We start from the raw sequence: 11,906 nt of genomic DNA, 5'->3' as shown, positions 1-11,906 counted from the left end.
ACATAGCAGGGAGCCAGGTATATAATCAACAAGCCCACTTGCACCCCTTGCCCCCACTTCACAAAGAGCGACTCCACGCCGTCTATCTGAGGCACAGTGGTCTCCCTTGGACAAAGGCTCTCCCTTATAATGACCGCTACCCCTCCGCCCCTACCCCGGGTCCTTGGCCGATGGAATGCCTGAAAACCTGGTGGGCAGAACTGGAATGATGAGGACTATGTAAACATATTTACATCAAGAATATAAGATAGGACCATTTTGTAATGACTCAGGCATAAATAATTGTTTAGAATTATTTTATTGCCTAATGATGATATTACATATCTGAAATTCTCTCAAACACAATATTTAAATAAACATGTACCAAAAACTAAAAAATCACCTCATTGTTTTGACAGGCATCTTATATTAAAATATACAACTCTCTTAACATAATTTAAAGATGTATGCCACGCATTTTTAAAACACAGTTGTATGTTTACCTAAAAGGTTAGCACATTAGAAACACTGAAATATTTACCATCTGGGCTTTCTTCCAATATGGGTGCTTTTACTAGTGGTGGATTTATAAAACTATGCTGTAGTAGTTGCTGAGGACTCCATCTTTCTTTATCTTCCAAGCAAACACACCTGAATGCGATCCAGAAAAAGATAGGGTTAATGTTGCTATTTAGGTTGTAACTACATGAATCTTTCACGTTTGCAATTAAAGCTGCAAAACTTAAGTATAGATAGTCCTCGACTTACAACAGTTCATTTAGTGTCCGTTCAAAGTTACAACAGCACTGGATAAAGTGACTTATTGCTATTTTTCACATTACAACTTTTGCAGCATCCCCATGGTCTTGTGATCACAATTCAAATGCTTTGGCAACTGGTTCATATTTATGAGGGTTGCTGTGTCCCGGGGTCATGTGATCGCCTTTTACAACTTTCTGAAAAGCAAAGTCAATGGGGAAGCCAGATTCACTTAACAACTGGGTTACTAACTTAATAACTGCAGGGATTCACTTAACAACTATGACAAGAAATGTCGTAAAACAGGGCAAAACTCAACAAAACGTCTCACTTAACAACAGAAACTTTGGGCTCATTTGTGGTCATAAGTTGAGGACTACCCATATAGCCTTTTATAGCCTTGTGCTCTTCAAGGGTTGAAATCTTGGGAGACAGAGTCTCAGATCTTTCTGGGAAAAATGGCTAAGTAGGAAGTAAAATGTTTTCCTTAATCAATGTCTCTTAATACAGAAGTATGCAATGTATCGCAAGAAGAATTAGGTAGCAACATCCTAAAATAATAAAGTTAGATAATAATGCCAAATCATATAACTTTTTCAGATATTGTCCGAATTATATTTTAGCATTTCAAAAATCCCCGGTTTTATGTATACAGTAGTTTTCTGTCAGCAGATAAAATAATTCTCCTTCCAGAGCAGAACGTAAAGGATATGAGGAAATGGACAGAAATTACATATAATCCACAACATACATGGATTGCTATGAATTTACAGTGTGATCCTGATATTTATTTATTAAACTTCTATATCATGCATCTCAACTTAGTGGCAACTTTATGTGGCTTAACAATCAATAATAGCAATAATATGAAACATTAAAATATTAATAAGATATACCTGATAAACACCATGCACGAAAAAAGGATCACTATTTATTCTAGTAGTTGGGATGTGATCTTAAGTACCAATATTGTATGTATTAATCCATTTAAGTAAAGTTTAAGATACTAAAGTACAGTCTAAACCAGGGGTAGTCAACCTTGGCTCTTTTATGACTCATGGACTTCAATTCCCAGAATTCCTGAGCCAGCTTGAAGTCCACGAGTCATAAAAGAGCCAAGGTTGACTACCCCTGGTCTAAACCAAAAACTCTCTTACATCCAACTAAAATAGTGTATTATCACAAAGGATTTAAAAGCTGCACTATATCCTTCAAATTAAACTGAAGCATATGTTTACAATATTTTTTATCTACAAAAAATAGTGGTTAGTCTTCTGATCTAATAAAGGACATAAAGCTTGATTAAAACCCTCACTCATAATTATCTGATCCACAGTCAAAGTAAAAATAAGCATGCAAAACATCTGTGAAGTATTTCTTGAAATCCTTAGTACAGCCATAAAAGTTTAGGATTTATATTGTTCTATTTGGTAAGAGTCTACTTCCTCTGGGCCTGAGGCATTTTATGTCCCACAAAAAAGTAACAGAAATATTATGTTGGTCTACATACAACTCAAAGCATAGAAGCACATATGCATAGCTTATATCTCCAAAAGAAAAGGGAAAAAATAAGGGAGAAATTATCCAACATAAACTCTTATAAAGAAACGTAAACAAAGGAAATTAGATAGGTAATTAGACAGTAAAAAAAATCCAGATGAAAAAATTTAAGTGTAGAACCAAAACTAACAACAACCCACCCATTCCAAGTTAGCTAACACAGCATTATAAAATCAATATAAGATGTACATTACTTTTAATTATATAGCAACGTTTAATTTTAGAATAATGCATGCTTTTTACTGTCTTCAGCTAATAGGGAATAACTTAAAACAAAAAATCCCAATAACTTCATATTCCTGGATGCATACATTCCACTTGCACATCTAAATAATTATCTTGGTTTTTAATCCTTGAATCATGTTGAAATCACAAAGAGCAATTACTATTAAAATATTGTTAAAATTCCCACTTATATCCTAAATTATAATTATGTATATTCAATAATAGTTAAACATTACAGGCTATTTACATACTTTTTCAAAAAGTCTTCAAAATCATCAGGCAAATCACTTGGAATTGTGACTGGATATTCCTTGGTTAGCCATCCTTGGCTGAGAGCAAGCAACATCAAACCCAATCTCCATATATCTCCTTTTTTCCCTGGTTTGTTGGGCAAGGCGTCCTCACTAAATCGGACTTTGGTTTGCTCAAAAACATCCTCCTTACAGATTTCTGCCAACCGTTTGGAAATACTGTAATCAGTCATCTTGATGTTTCCTTCAGTATCTACCAGAATGCTGGATGCACTCAAAACTTTGTGGACTACTGAATTACTATGTAAATAGTCAAGAGCTGACAAAAGCTGAGTTGCATAATGGCGCAACTGATCAACAGGAAGCGGGATCTCTCTGTCCAAGTACACGGAAAGGTTAGATCCATTGATGTGTTCCACCAATATGTGTACTACAATTGAGTCACTGTGCTCTTTAAAGGTCATAGATAGGTAACGAACTATGTTAGGATGGCTTAATTTCATCAGAGAACTGAATTCTGTTTCTGCTCCCTGTATCTTTAAAAGGAAACAAACATTTTAATTAGTATTGAATTATGGAAGGAATATGATCACTCAAGATATTTTCCGTACAAGGCACTGAACAGACCAACTGAACTCCATTGATTCAACTGAGGAAGCTAGATAAAAGACATTTGTAAGCTTTTAATCATGTGTACAACCTATTTTTTTCTGTTTTAGCACAGAACGTTTCATTAAGATCTGAATCATGGAAAGAAAGGATTATGGGGATGACCTTTAGGGCTGTGCAAGCTACCAAAATTATTCAGAGGAAGCAAGCATGGCATCTTTGAAAGAGTTGAATTAATGAACTGATTCCTTGAACCATACTCACCTGGAAGCCAGAAGACAAACAGACTACTCTAATGAATCGCAGAGGGATAGCATGCACACACATTTGCATGAGTGCAAAACACTACTTTTGAATCATTTTCAAAGCATGCAAAATCCTAATGATTAATCTAACACAGAATATTCATGCTGTGTTTAAATGCTTACAGATTAGTACTGGAAATCTATGTTAACCTTGCTAAATCCAATGTCTTTCACTTATGCTTTGAATTCTCACAGAATTATGGCATCTATAGGACTGCAGAATAGACAAAGATTGATTTATCTTCCTTCAATTTATCTTCCTTCATGCATTTGATAAATCCTTAACAGTTTCTACAAAAATATGTTTGTATGTATGTATGTATGTATGTATGTATGTATGTATGTTATGTATGTATGTACTGTATGTTCTGTTCCAAAGTACCCAGGAAGATTTACAAATGCATTACTGATATTAATTCAGTTTTTTGTTATACAGCACATCTCAGATGCTTGATGTTCAGTTATAATTTTCAAGTAGCAATAATCAAAGGGGCCACAAGACTAAATAAAACACACACAAAAGAATGATTACCTGTTTTTTACACTTTTCAACCTTTTCCTTTTCTTGAGTTGTGAGAAATTTTCCCATTTTCTTTTGCCACTGAAGTACCCATTCATTCACTTGGACAAAGTTGCCAGAACAAATATCTAAAGCATTGTAGATTGATTTACCAAGTTGTTCATCTTTGCCTTTAGATAAAGGTAGGTTAAGATATCAGTTATTAATGCAGATATTCCTATAGATCCCAGGTTCATAATAAATTAAGCATTAGTTCCATTTGATATGTCCTCTCTTCTTTTGTTGCTACTGTTTTAAATACACTGGGGTGAGGAAGGGTTGCATTCAAAATTAATAAAAAAAAACTGTCAACAATTTTGGTGGACTTAACCTGGGGCATTTTGATCATCTCTCATATGGAAGGGGAAATAATAAAAAAATGTTGATATTCACAATTGCCCAAACAGACCACACATACATGATAGAGAGACAATCATTCTCACAATTGTTGCTACCATAAAATCCGTCATATTATTATTCAACTTCACAAGTGGCTTGTTGCTTCAGCAGAATGACCAGCGCAGCCTTAGCCACACCCTGGGGCTTTACTTGCAGAGGCATCTGATATCACAGAGATTCCATGCCCAACAGAGATTCCATTTGGTGAAAAAAAATCATAGCTTTTGGGGCCTAATTTGATGCAAACAATGGTAAAAGCACAATGTCAGAACTGGAAAGAATGTAATATTTGGCAAGTTTGCCTTTTCTAACATTTAGCAATGCTTAAAGATAAAAAATGAATAGATTGGATCCTTTGAATTGTCAAATAAACACCAGATCACAAAAAAAGGGGGGAAGCTTTCCTCTTTCTCAAAGTACATATAGCAGTGATGGCGAACCTTTTAGACACCGAGTGCCCAAAAACCGCTCTGCCCCCTGCCCCGCCTATTCCACCCCGCCTCCTGCCCCACCCACTCTGCCCTGTCCCCTCCCCGCAGGGCCACCTACCACTTCCACGACCCACTGCGGCAGATTGCCCAGGTGGCCCTGCAGCACCATGGCAGCCACGCAGAGATGATGCTGCAGGGCGCAGAGTCTTGTACCTGCTGCCCGGCTGCCATGTCCTTGGCTGCGCTGCTCTGCACGGGCCACGACCGGGGGCGACTCTCCTCAGGGGGGGCTGCTGGTGAGGAGGGGGCCATGGGGAGAGGCAGGACTGGGCCAACGGTGCACGTGCCCACAGAGAGGGCTCTGAGTGCCGCCTCTGGCAGGCGTGCCATAGGTTCACCACCACTGACATATAGGATGTTTTTATCTTGAATTAAATGGACAAACACACAATATATTTTTGCATTTCTAATATGTTTATGTTCAACTTACCTATACATTTTCCTTTGTGCACTTTAAGCTGACCATTTGCACTGTTATGAAAATTCAGAATTTCACACATTCCTTGAGATTCTTCATTGCTGCAGCTAGAGTACTGACGCTCTCTCCTATACAGCCAACATCAATATTATTTTCTTTGGAAAACACATACTGTACACACACATACACACACACATAAACACACACATGCATATGCTTAGGTGTCCCATCCCCCTCTCTCTGTATATATGTAACAGCCATTCAATTCACTGAGAAGATGGCCAGAATACTAGTTTAAGTGTGTGGTACTAATGGCAAATTAATGTATTTCCACAGAACTTGGTTCATTTCTAATTTCAGTAAAACTATTATAAAACAGAACTGTTCATTTGCAACAGCAGAAAGCAAGTCATTATCATGTTCTTTAGAAAATGTGTATCATTTTCAAAGAAAAAGATAACCAAGCAAGAATTTTTATATATGTTCCTATTATACCATACAATTCATTTATTTATATAGTACACCCCCAGCTTCATGGACTTCCTGTGAAGAACAGGAGTCAATTATAGCTGAACATCTATGAACTCTACATAACTTTACATAATGAACTAAAAGTTAACAATATATATAGCTTTTGCATAAATTAGAAGAGGGTTACATATTTGCATAAACTATGAAGGTTGTTCAGACTGATTTGCCAAATAATGGACCAGTCTATTGTTTGATGATACTGTCTAAAATTAGATTTTGTTTGTTGCATCTAAAGTCCACTATAGGGGGACAGAAAAATCAAAGTTTACTATATTTATCTAACTTATCTAAGTGGAAAATTAAACATATATAATGATATAAACAAATTTCTAAGATGTCTAAGTCTCCTGCAATAGAATACTTAATCTAAACAAAGACAGATAGAAAAGAAGTATTTGTCCAGTTTTACAAATGTTATTATTTTTGTTAATTGTAATGCATGCAGTATTCATTATTTTTGTTCTTTTTGTTAATTTTCACACCATTTGTATACCATTCAAATGACATGACATCTACAAAAACCAAGAGGTTTCATGAGTGAAAGCAATTAATTCTCTTAAAATATCTTATCCCATTGTGATAAAATACATACTTTGAACGTCCTGTGGAATTTGCACGATATTTATTATTCCCTACATGATCTGTTGCACCAGTTGTTATGCTGACAGTCGTTTTGCTCCCTGCAACATCTTGAACAATAGAAGGATCCTGTTTTATCAGAGTGGCATTACCCAAGCGTTCCTGGAAAGATAGGCGAGGAAAGTGAATCACATTAGTGCACCAAAATCTTTTAAGTAACTATGTCCTTGACTTGTAACCAGAATTGGGGCCAGGAATCTGGTCGTAAATCATTACAATCATAATTTGAGACACTCAAATGAGAGGAAGTAATTTTGGGGCCTTTTTTGCGGTGGTTATTAAGTGAATGCTGTGGTCATTAAGCTAGTCCATTCATTTGAATGGGTATTTTTTGCCAGAAACAAACAAAAAATTGCATTCATGTGACCACAGAATGCCCTGACCAGTTGTAAAGCTGACCCACCCAACATGCAGTCATGTGATTGGGGGTAGTGGTAGTACAATCATTTACGATGGCTGAGAATGCTTTACAGGCCATAAATCACCCATTCTGTGGCTTTCATAACTTTGAATAGTCGTAAAACAAGTCATAAGTCGAGGGCTATTGTAGATGGGCTCCTGACTGGTGCTCCCTTCGGGGGAGGGCTTTAAGAGTCATAAGTTCCTTCCTTAACTGAAAATTATTGTCCTTGCTATTCAAAAAGTCAGTTTTGACAGCTTGCATCCTGAGGCAGCAAGCAGAGATATTTATTATATGCTGCTTTTGCATGCAAATCTCTATTGAGTACAAATGTAAACATTGGGGTAATCTAGGTCAAACATATTTGTAGCTTTTAGAAAAGGGGAGGAATACAGAGTCTGCATTGGTAAAACCCACCATTCTATGTTTGGAACATATAAATCTATGGCAAGGATACTACACCAATCTTCTCTTGCTATCCTCAATCCCTTTTATTCCCCTCTGCTTATTCCTGTGCTATCTCAGAGAGAGATGAGCAGCAAATAAGTCTGTGACTCCCAAGTCCACAGAGAATCTAGATCAGTGTTTTTCAAACTTGGCAACTAAGATGTGTGGACTTCAATGCTCAGAATTCCAGAGCCACCTTATTCCTAAACAAATTATGAGAGAAATTCCAATGCTCCTATCCAATTTTAAAATTCTTTGGGAGAATGAACAGCTTCACAAAAACCTTGGCAGGGCATAAGCAAAGAGAGGTCTGCCTACAAACTTTCTGAAGAACACTGATGATATTTATGGCCTGCAGTCTCCAAACCTGAATCAAGACGTTTTGAAGCAATTCATAAAGAATTCTAGAGAAGAAAAAACTGGCTGATATGCATATTTCTTATTCTTTGGCAATACAGAGATATTTTTATAATACCTGTTTTGCTATTTCCTTCCTTTTTCTTTCTTCTCTCTTTTCTTCCTCTCTTTTCTGAATTTCATCAAGAATTTCACGTTGCTGAAATACATTCATTGATATGCCATAGAATAGTATCTTATTTTACTAGGCAAGAGTTTAGAAGATTAACACCAAACAATCAAGCAGAAAACAATACAGTAATCAAGGAATTACTAAGGAGGAAACTACACCCTCATCAACATTGGCAGGGCAAGCTACTATATAAACAGGAAGCAAACTCCACATTCACTAGCATTAATGATGTTACCTAGTTAGATAATAAAACATCTGCAAGCAAACAACCAAGTTCAGAGAGCATCAAGGACTCCATAGTTCAACCTTGAACTACGTATATATTTTTTTTTATTGGACAGACAGACTGACTGGTTGATTGATTTATACAGTTCTTCATCCTTTGGAAGAGTAGTATAAAATATATTAGTAATAATACTCATATAAATGAGTAATACAGACTGTAGGCATGGTCTTTTTTTTCTGCTGAGATGAACAGAAATTAAAGAAATAAAATGGTGAGGATAAAAATATTACAATGTTCTCACCATCTGTTCTTCTTTTTTCTTCATGTCTTGAATTCGTTGTTGTTCTTCCTTGGCTAGTCTTTCTTGTTCCTTTTGTTGATTCTTTAGCATTTCTTCATGGAAAGATTTTGAAGGGGGTTTATTGTAATCACTAAGAAATGACTGTATGTATTCTGCCAGCTCAAATATCATCACCTAGGAAAGATAAAACTGTTCAAATGCTTGCAGTGGTTGCACTTATATATACACAGCAGCACATCCTTCAATGAAACACAACTGATTTTTTTTCTTTTAAGCTAAATAACTAAACAGCATAAGACTCAACTAAACTTAACTTCAGAAGATCCTGTCCCATCTCAATAATGACTATTATAAGAGTTTCTATTGAATGCATACCTTGGTGGTAAGGCACAGTGCATTGTCTTTAAATGTATTATAGTTCTAAATCCTACTAGTTAAAGCAGAATCAAAATAATTTCTCAGCAGTGATTCAGATGAAACTATATATACATATTGAAAAGTCATTAGCAACCTGCATTTGACAGTACCTAGGAAATACATGTGGACACCATTAACATTATACTGTCTATACCGACATTTAAAGATGATATCAATAATTTTTAAGACACTTAACAATAATCATAACAGTAAAAAAAGAACTTTGTATTGATCTGTCTCATTAATTTAACTATCCAGTTCACCTTGATAAAATATGATTGCACGTTCATATCCTTCTAAATATATCATTTCTGCTTTGAATAGATAATCAAAATATACCCAGTTCAAAATTAATGCCTGTGTTTCTTTTGGCAGAAAAATATAATAGTCATAATTGCTGTAGAAACGTAGGCTTCATTCTTCTCAAACCTAAACTGCATTTGAAACTTCGGAAATTGACAATGGAACTTCGTTACATTTAATTGGCTGCAAAAAAAGGGGGAGACTAATCACTCCATTTATTCATATCTATTTCTACTCTAGAGCCAAGTTGATATAGTGATTATGGAACCAAATGAGTTCAATCTTAGGCACAAAGCCAGCTGGTTGACCTTGGGCCAGTCATTGTCTCTCAACCCTAGGAAGGAGGCAATGACAAAGGACTTCCAAAATCTTGCCAAGAAAACTGAAGGGACTATGTCCAGGAATCAACACTGACTCAAAGGCACATAAACACACACATTTCTGTTCTACTTTATTGGGCACACTGTTACTGGAAAATCATATATAATATGTAAACTCCATCAAACAATAGAACAGGATTTTCTAGTTTGGGCAAACAGGAACTATTCAGATAAAAGAAGTACTAAATTACTTCAAAACTCATACTAACAAATAAGTAACACTGGAAAGCAATCATTTAAGGCAAAGATGACATGACGTCATTGCAATTAAGTCTCACTAGGAGAGTAAAAGTTATATTCTCCCGATAAAGAGGGGCATGTAACAATAGCACATAGTGCTAAAGGCAGTCCATGCAGAAATCCTTAATTCTAAAGAGTTCTTTATTCTTAAAGAGAAGGCTTGCCATCATCATTAATGTGATGTTTTCTTCAAGACAAGCCTAATTTCTGGTGACTTCACAGACATATATTTGTATATTTTGGGAAACACTATTTATGTGATGCACCACTGCTACTTCTGGGATTTTTTCCCCAACTTTCTATGTAACCTAAAGCTTTGGTGGTTTGTGTGCCTGTGCATGTGCCCCATTAAATTTACCTCATTGAACTTACTAAAGGTAGCTAGATATTAGTATCTCTCTCAGCATTAATGTACTGCCAACTCTAATGAGATTCTGTTAATGTTCTGTGACAATTTTATAATAAACACTTATATAGCTATCCCTCCTAAATAATGAAAACTCATGAAGTAATCAAAGAGATTTTAAAAACCCTCTAATCAAGCATGATAAAAAGTAATACAAGGATATATAAAAAAAGTAATGTATAAGCTAATTAATAATTATAAAACGCCTCCTTCCATAGGTTGGCTCCTATACTAACTTTATTCCCCGGAGCTGTTAAAACAGAACTTTTATGTAGAGCTTTTTCAACTATAGAGCTGCTTTTGCTGCAATGGGTTTGATACCTGCGCTCGTCTATTTTTACCTTTATTTTATGGATCTTCATTTCATTACAATTTTGTTTTTTATTATCATCATATTGCAATGATATGGTTCTTTGTATTTTCATTGACCGAAGACCACTGAGAAGATTTTTTTTACTATTATAGCAGTACAGAAGTGCAATAAATAAATCAGTAAATAAAAATAAAATACACAGCACTAAAAGGGGCATTCTAGCAAGAAGACACACATCTGATAATGATTTACAGAAAGAACTGGAAAGGTCTGAAGATCACAGTATTTACAGAAGTAGCTATTAGAAGCAGAACTGATCTTCAGATTGCTTAGAGAGTAAAGATAAAGGTGTTAGTACACACAGGGTGAAGGAACACCAGTGCATAATCTCCAACATACATTACGAATGCTTCTGGTACAATCTTTTCAGCTAATAGACATTACAGGAAAAACAAATCTATTTTTGCTCAAAATTGATGATCACATTCACAAAATACACATGTGCACACACAAACAATTTTCCATATTCATTTGAAACCTCAAATATTATATCAACAATGTCACTCAACATCAACACTTACCTCTCCACAACGCTCTTTTGCTAATATCTCTAGTTTGGATTTTAGTAAGTTTATATTTTCATTTGATAAGCCTTTCACATTTTTAAGTTCGATTTCTGGAACACTAGAGGGAAGAAAAATAAATCACTAGAACAGGAGTTTTATGAAGTGTTACCCATGTTATATCACAGCACTATTATTTCCAATAAATCATGAAAACGTATTGAGCTATTTAAAAAACCAGGCCACCTTTTATTGCAATGTCCTTTCCTAAACACAAGAGAACATAACTGTAATAAAAAATTATAAAAATGTATTTATACATTTCAAAAGAACATGCCACAAAAATTAATTTAAACAGCTGTTAAGTAATGTAAAATATTTAAAAAATAATTTTAAATCAACAAAGTCTAGATTAAATAGGTAGTTGTTGAACCCCTGTCATGGTCAGATCATTCAGTCCTCAGGATGGACTTCCGGACCGCTCCCCCCCGCCGCAGGGAGGAGGAACCGCCTAGATGGTTCCGCCCCAGGCGCCTGATGGACCCGGAGAGGTTCCTGACGGAGCTTGGGCCATATCCTGAGGACCTAGTTCACGATTCGGTTGACAATCTGGCGGCGGCCTGGGAGACGGCCGCTGCCGCAGCATTGGACCGAGT

General features: G+C 35.8%; 1 protein-coding gene across 1 annotated transcript in view; it reads right to left on the bottom strand.

Annotated features, from left to right (window-relative positions):
- EIF2AK4 (eukaryotic translation initiation factor 2 alpha kinase 4) overlaps positions 1–11,906 on the bottom strand; it is a gene marked incomplete at its 3' end in the record, with an annotated part of 47,137 nt that overhangs the window by 30,007 nt on the left and 5,224 nt on the right. The window contains 8 exon segments of the mRNA XM_015825832.1: positions 521–630; positions 2,775–3,310; positions 4,221–4,378; positions 5,568–5,683; positions 6,679–6,827; positions 8,048–8,128; positions 8,629–8,802; positions 11,269–11,371. Coding sequence (XP_015681318.1) covers positions 521–630; positions 2,775–3,310; positions 4,221–4,378; positions 5,568–5,683; positions 6,679–6,827; positions 8,048–8,128; positions 8,629–8,802; positions 11,269–11,371 — 1,427 coding nt within the window.

The sequence above is a fragment of the Protobothrops mucrosquamatus genome, unplaced genomic scaffold (genome assembly GCF_001527695.2).
Source record: "Protobothrops mucrosquamatus isolate PMUCROS unplaced genomic scaffold, P.Mucros_1.0 scaffold_202, whole genome shotgun sequence".
NCBI lineage: Eukaryota > Metazoa > Chordata > Lepidosauria > Squamata > Viperidae > Protobothrops > Protobothrops mucrosquamatus.
This window is presented reverse-complemented; position numbering and strand designations above follow the sequence as displayed.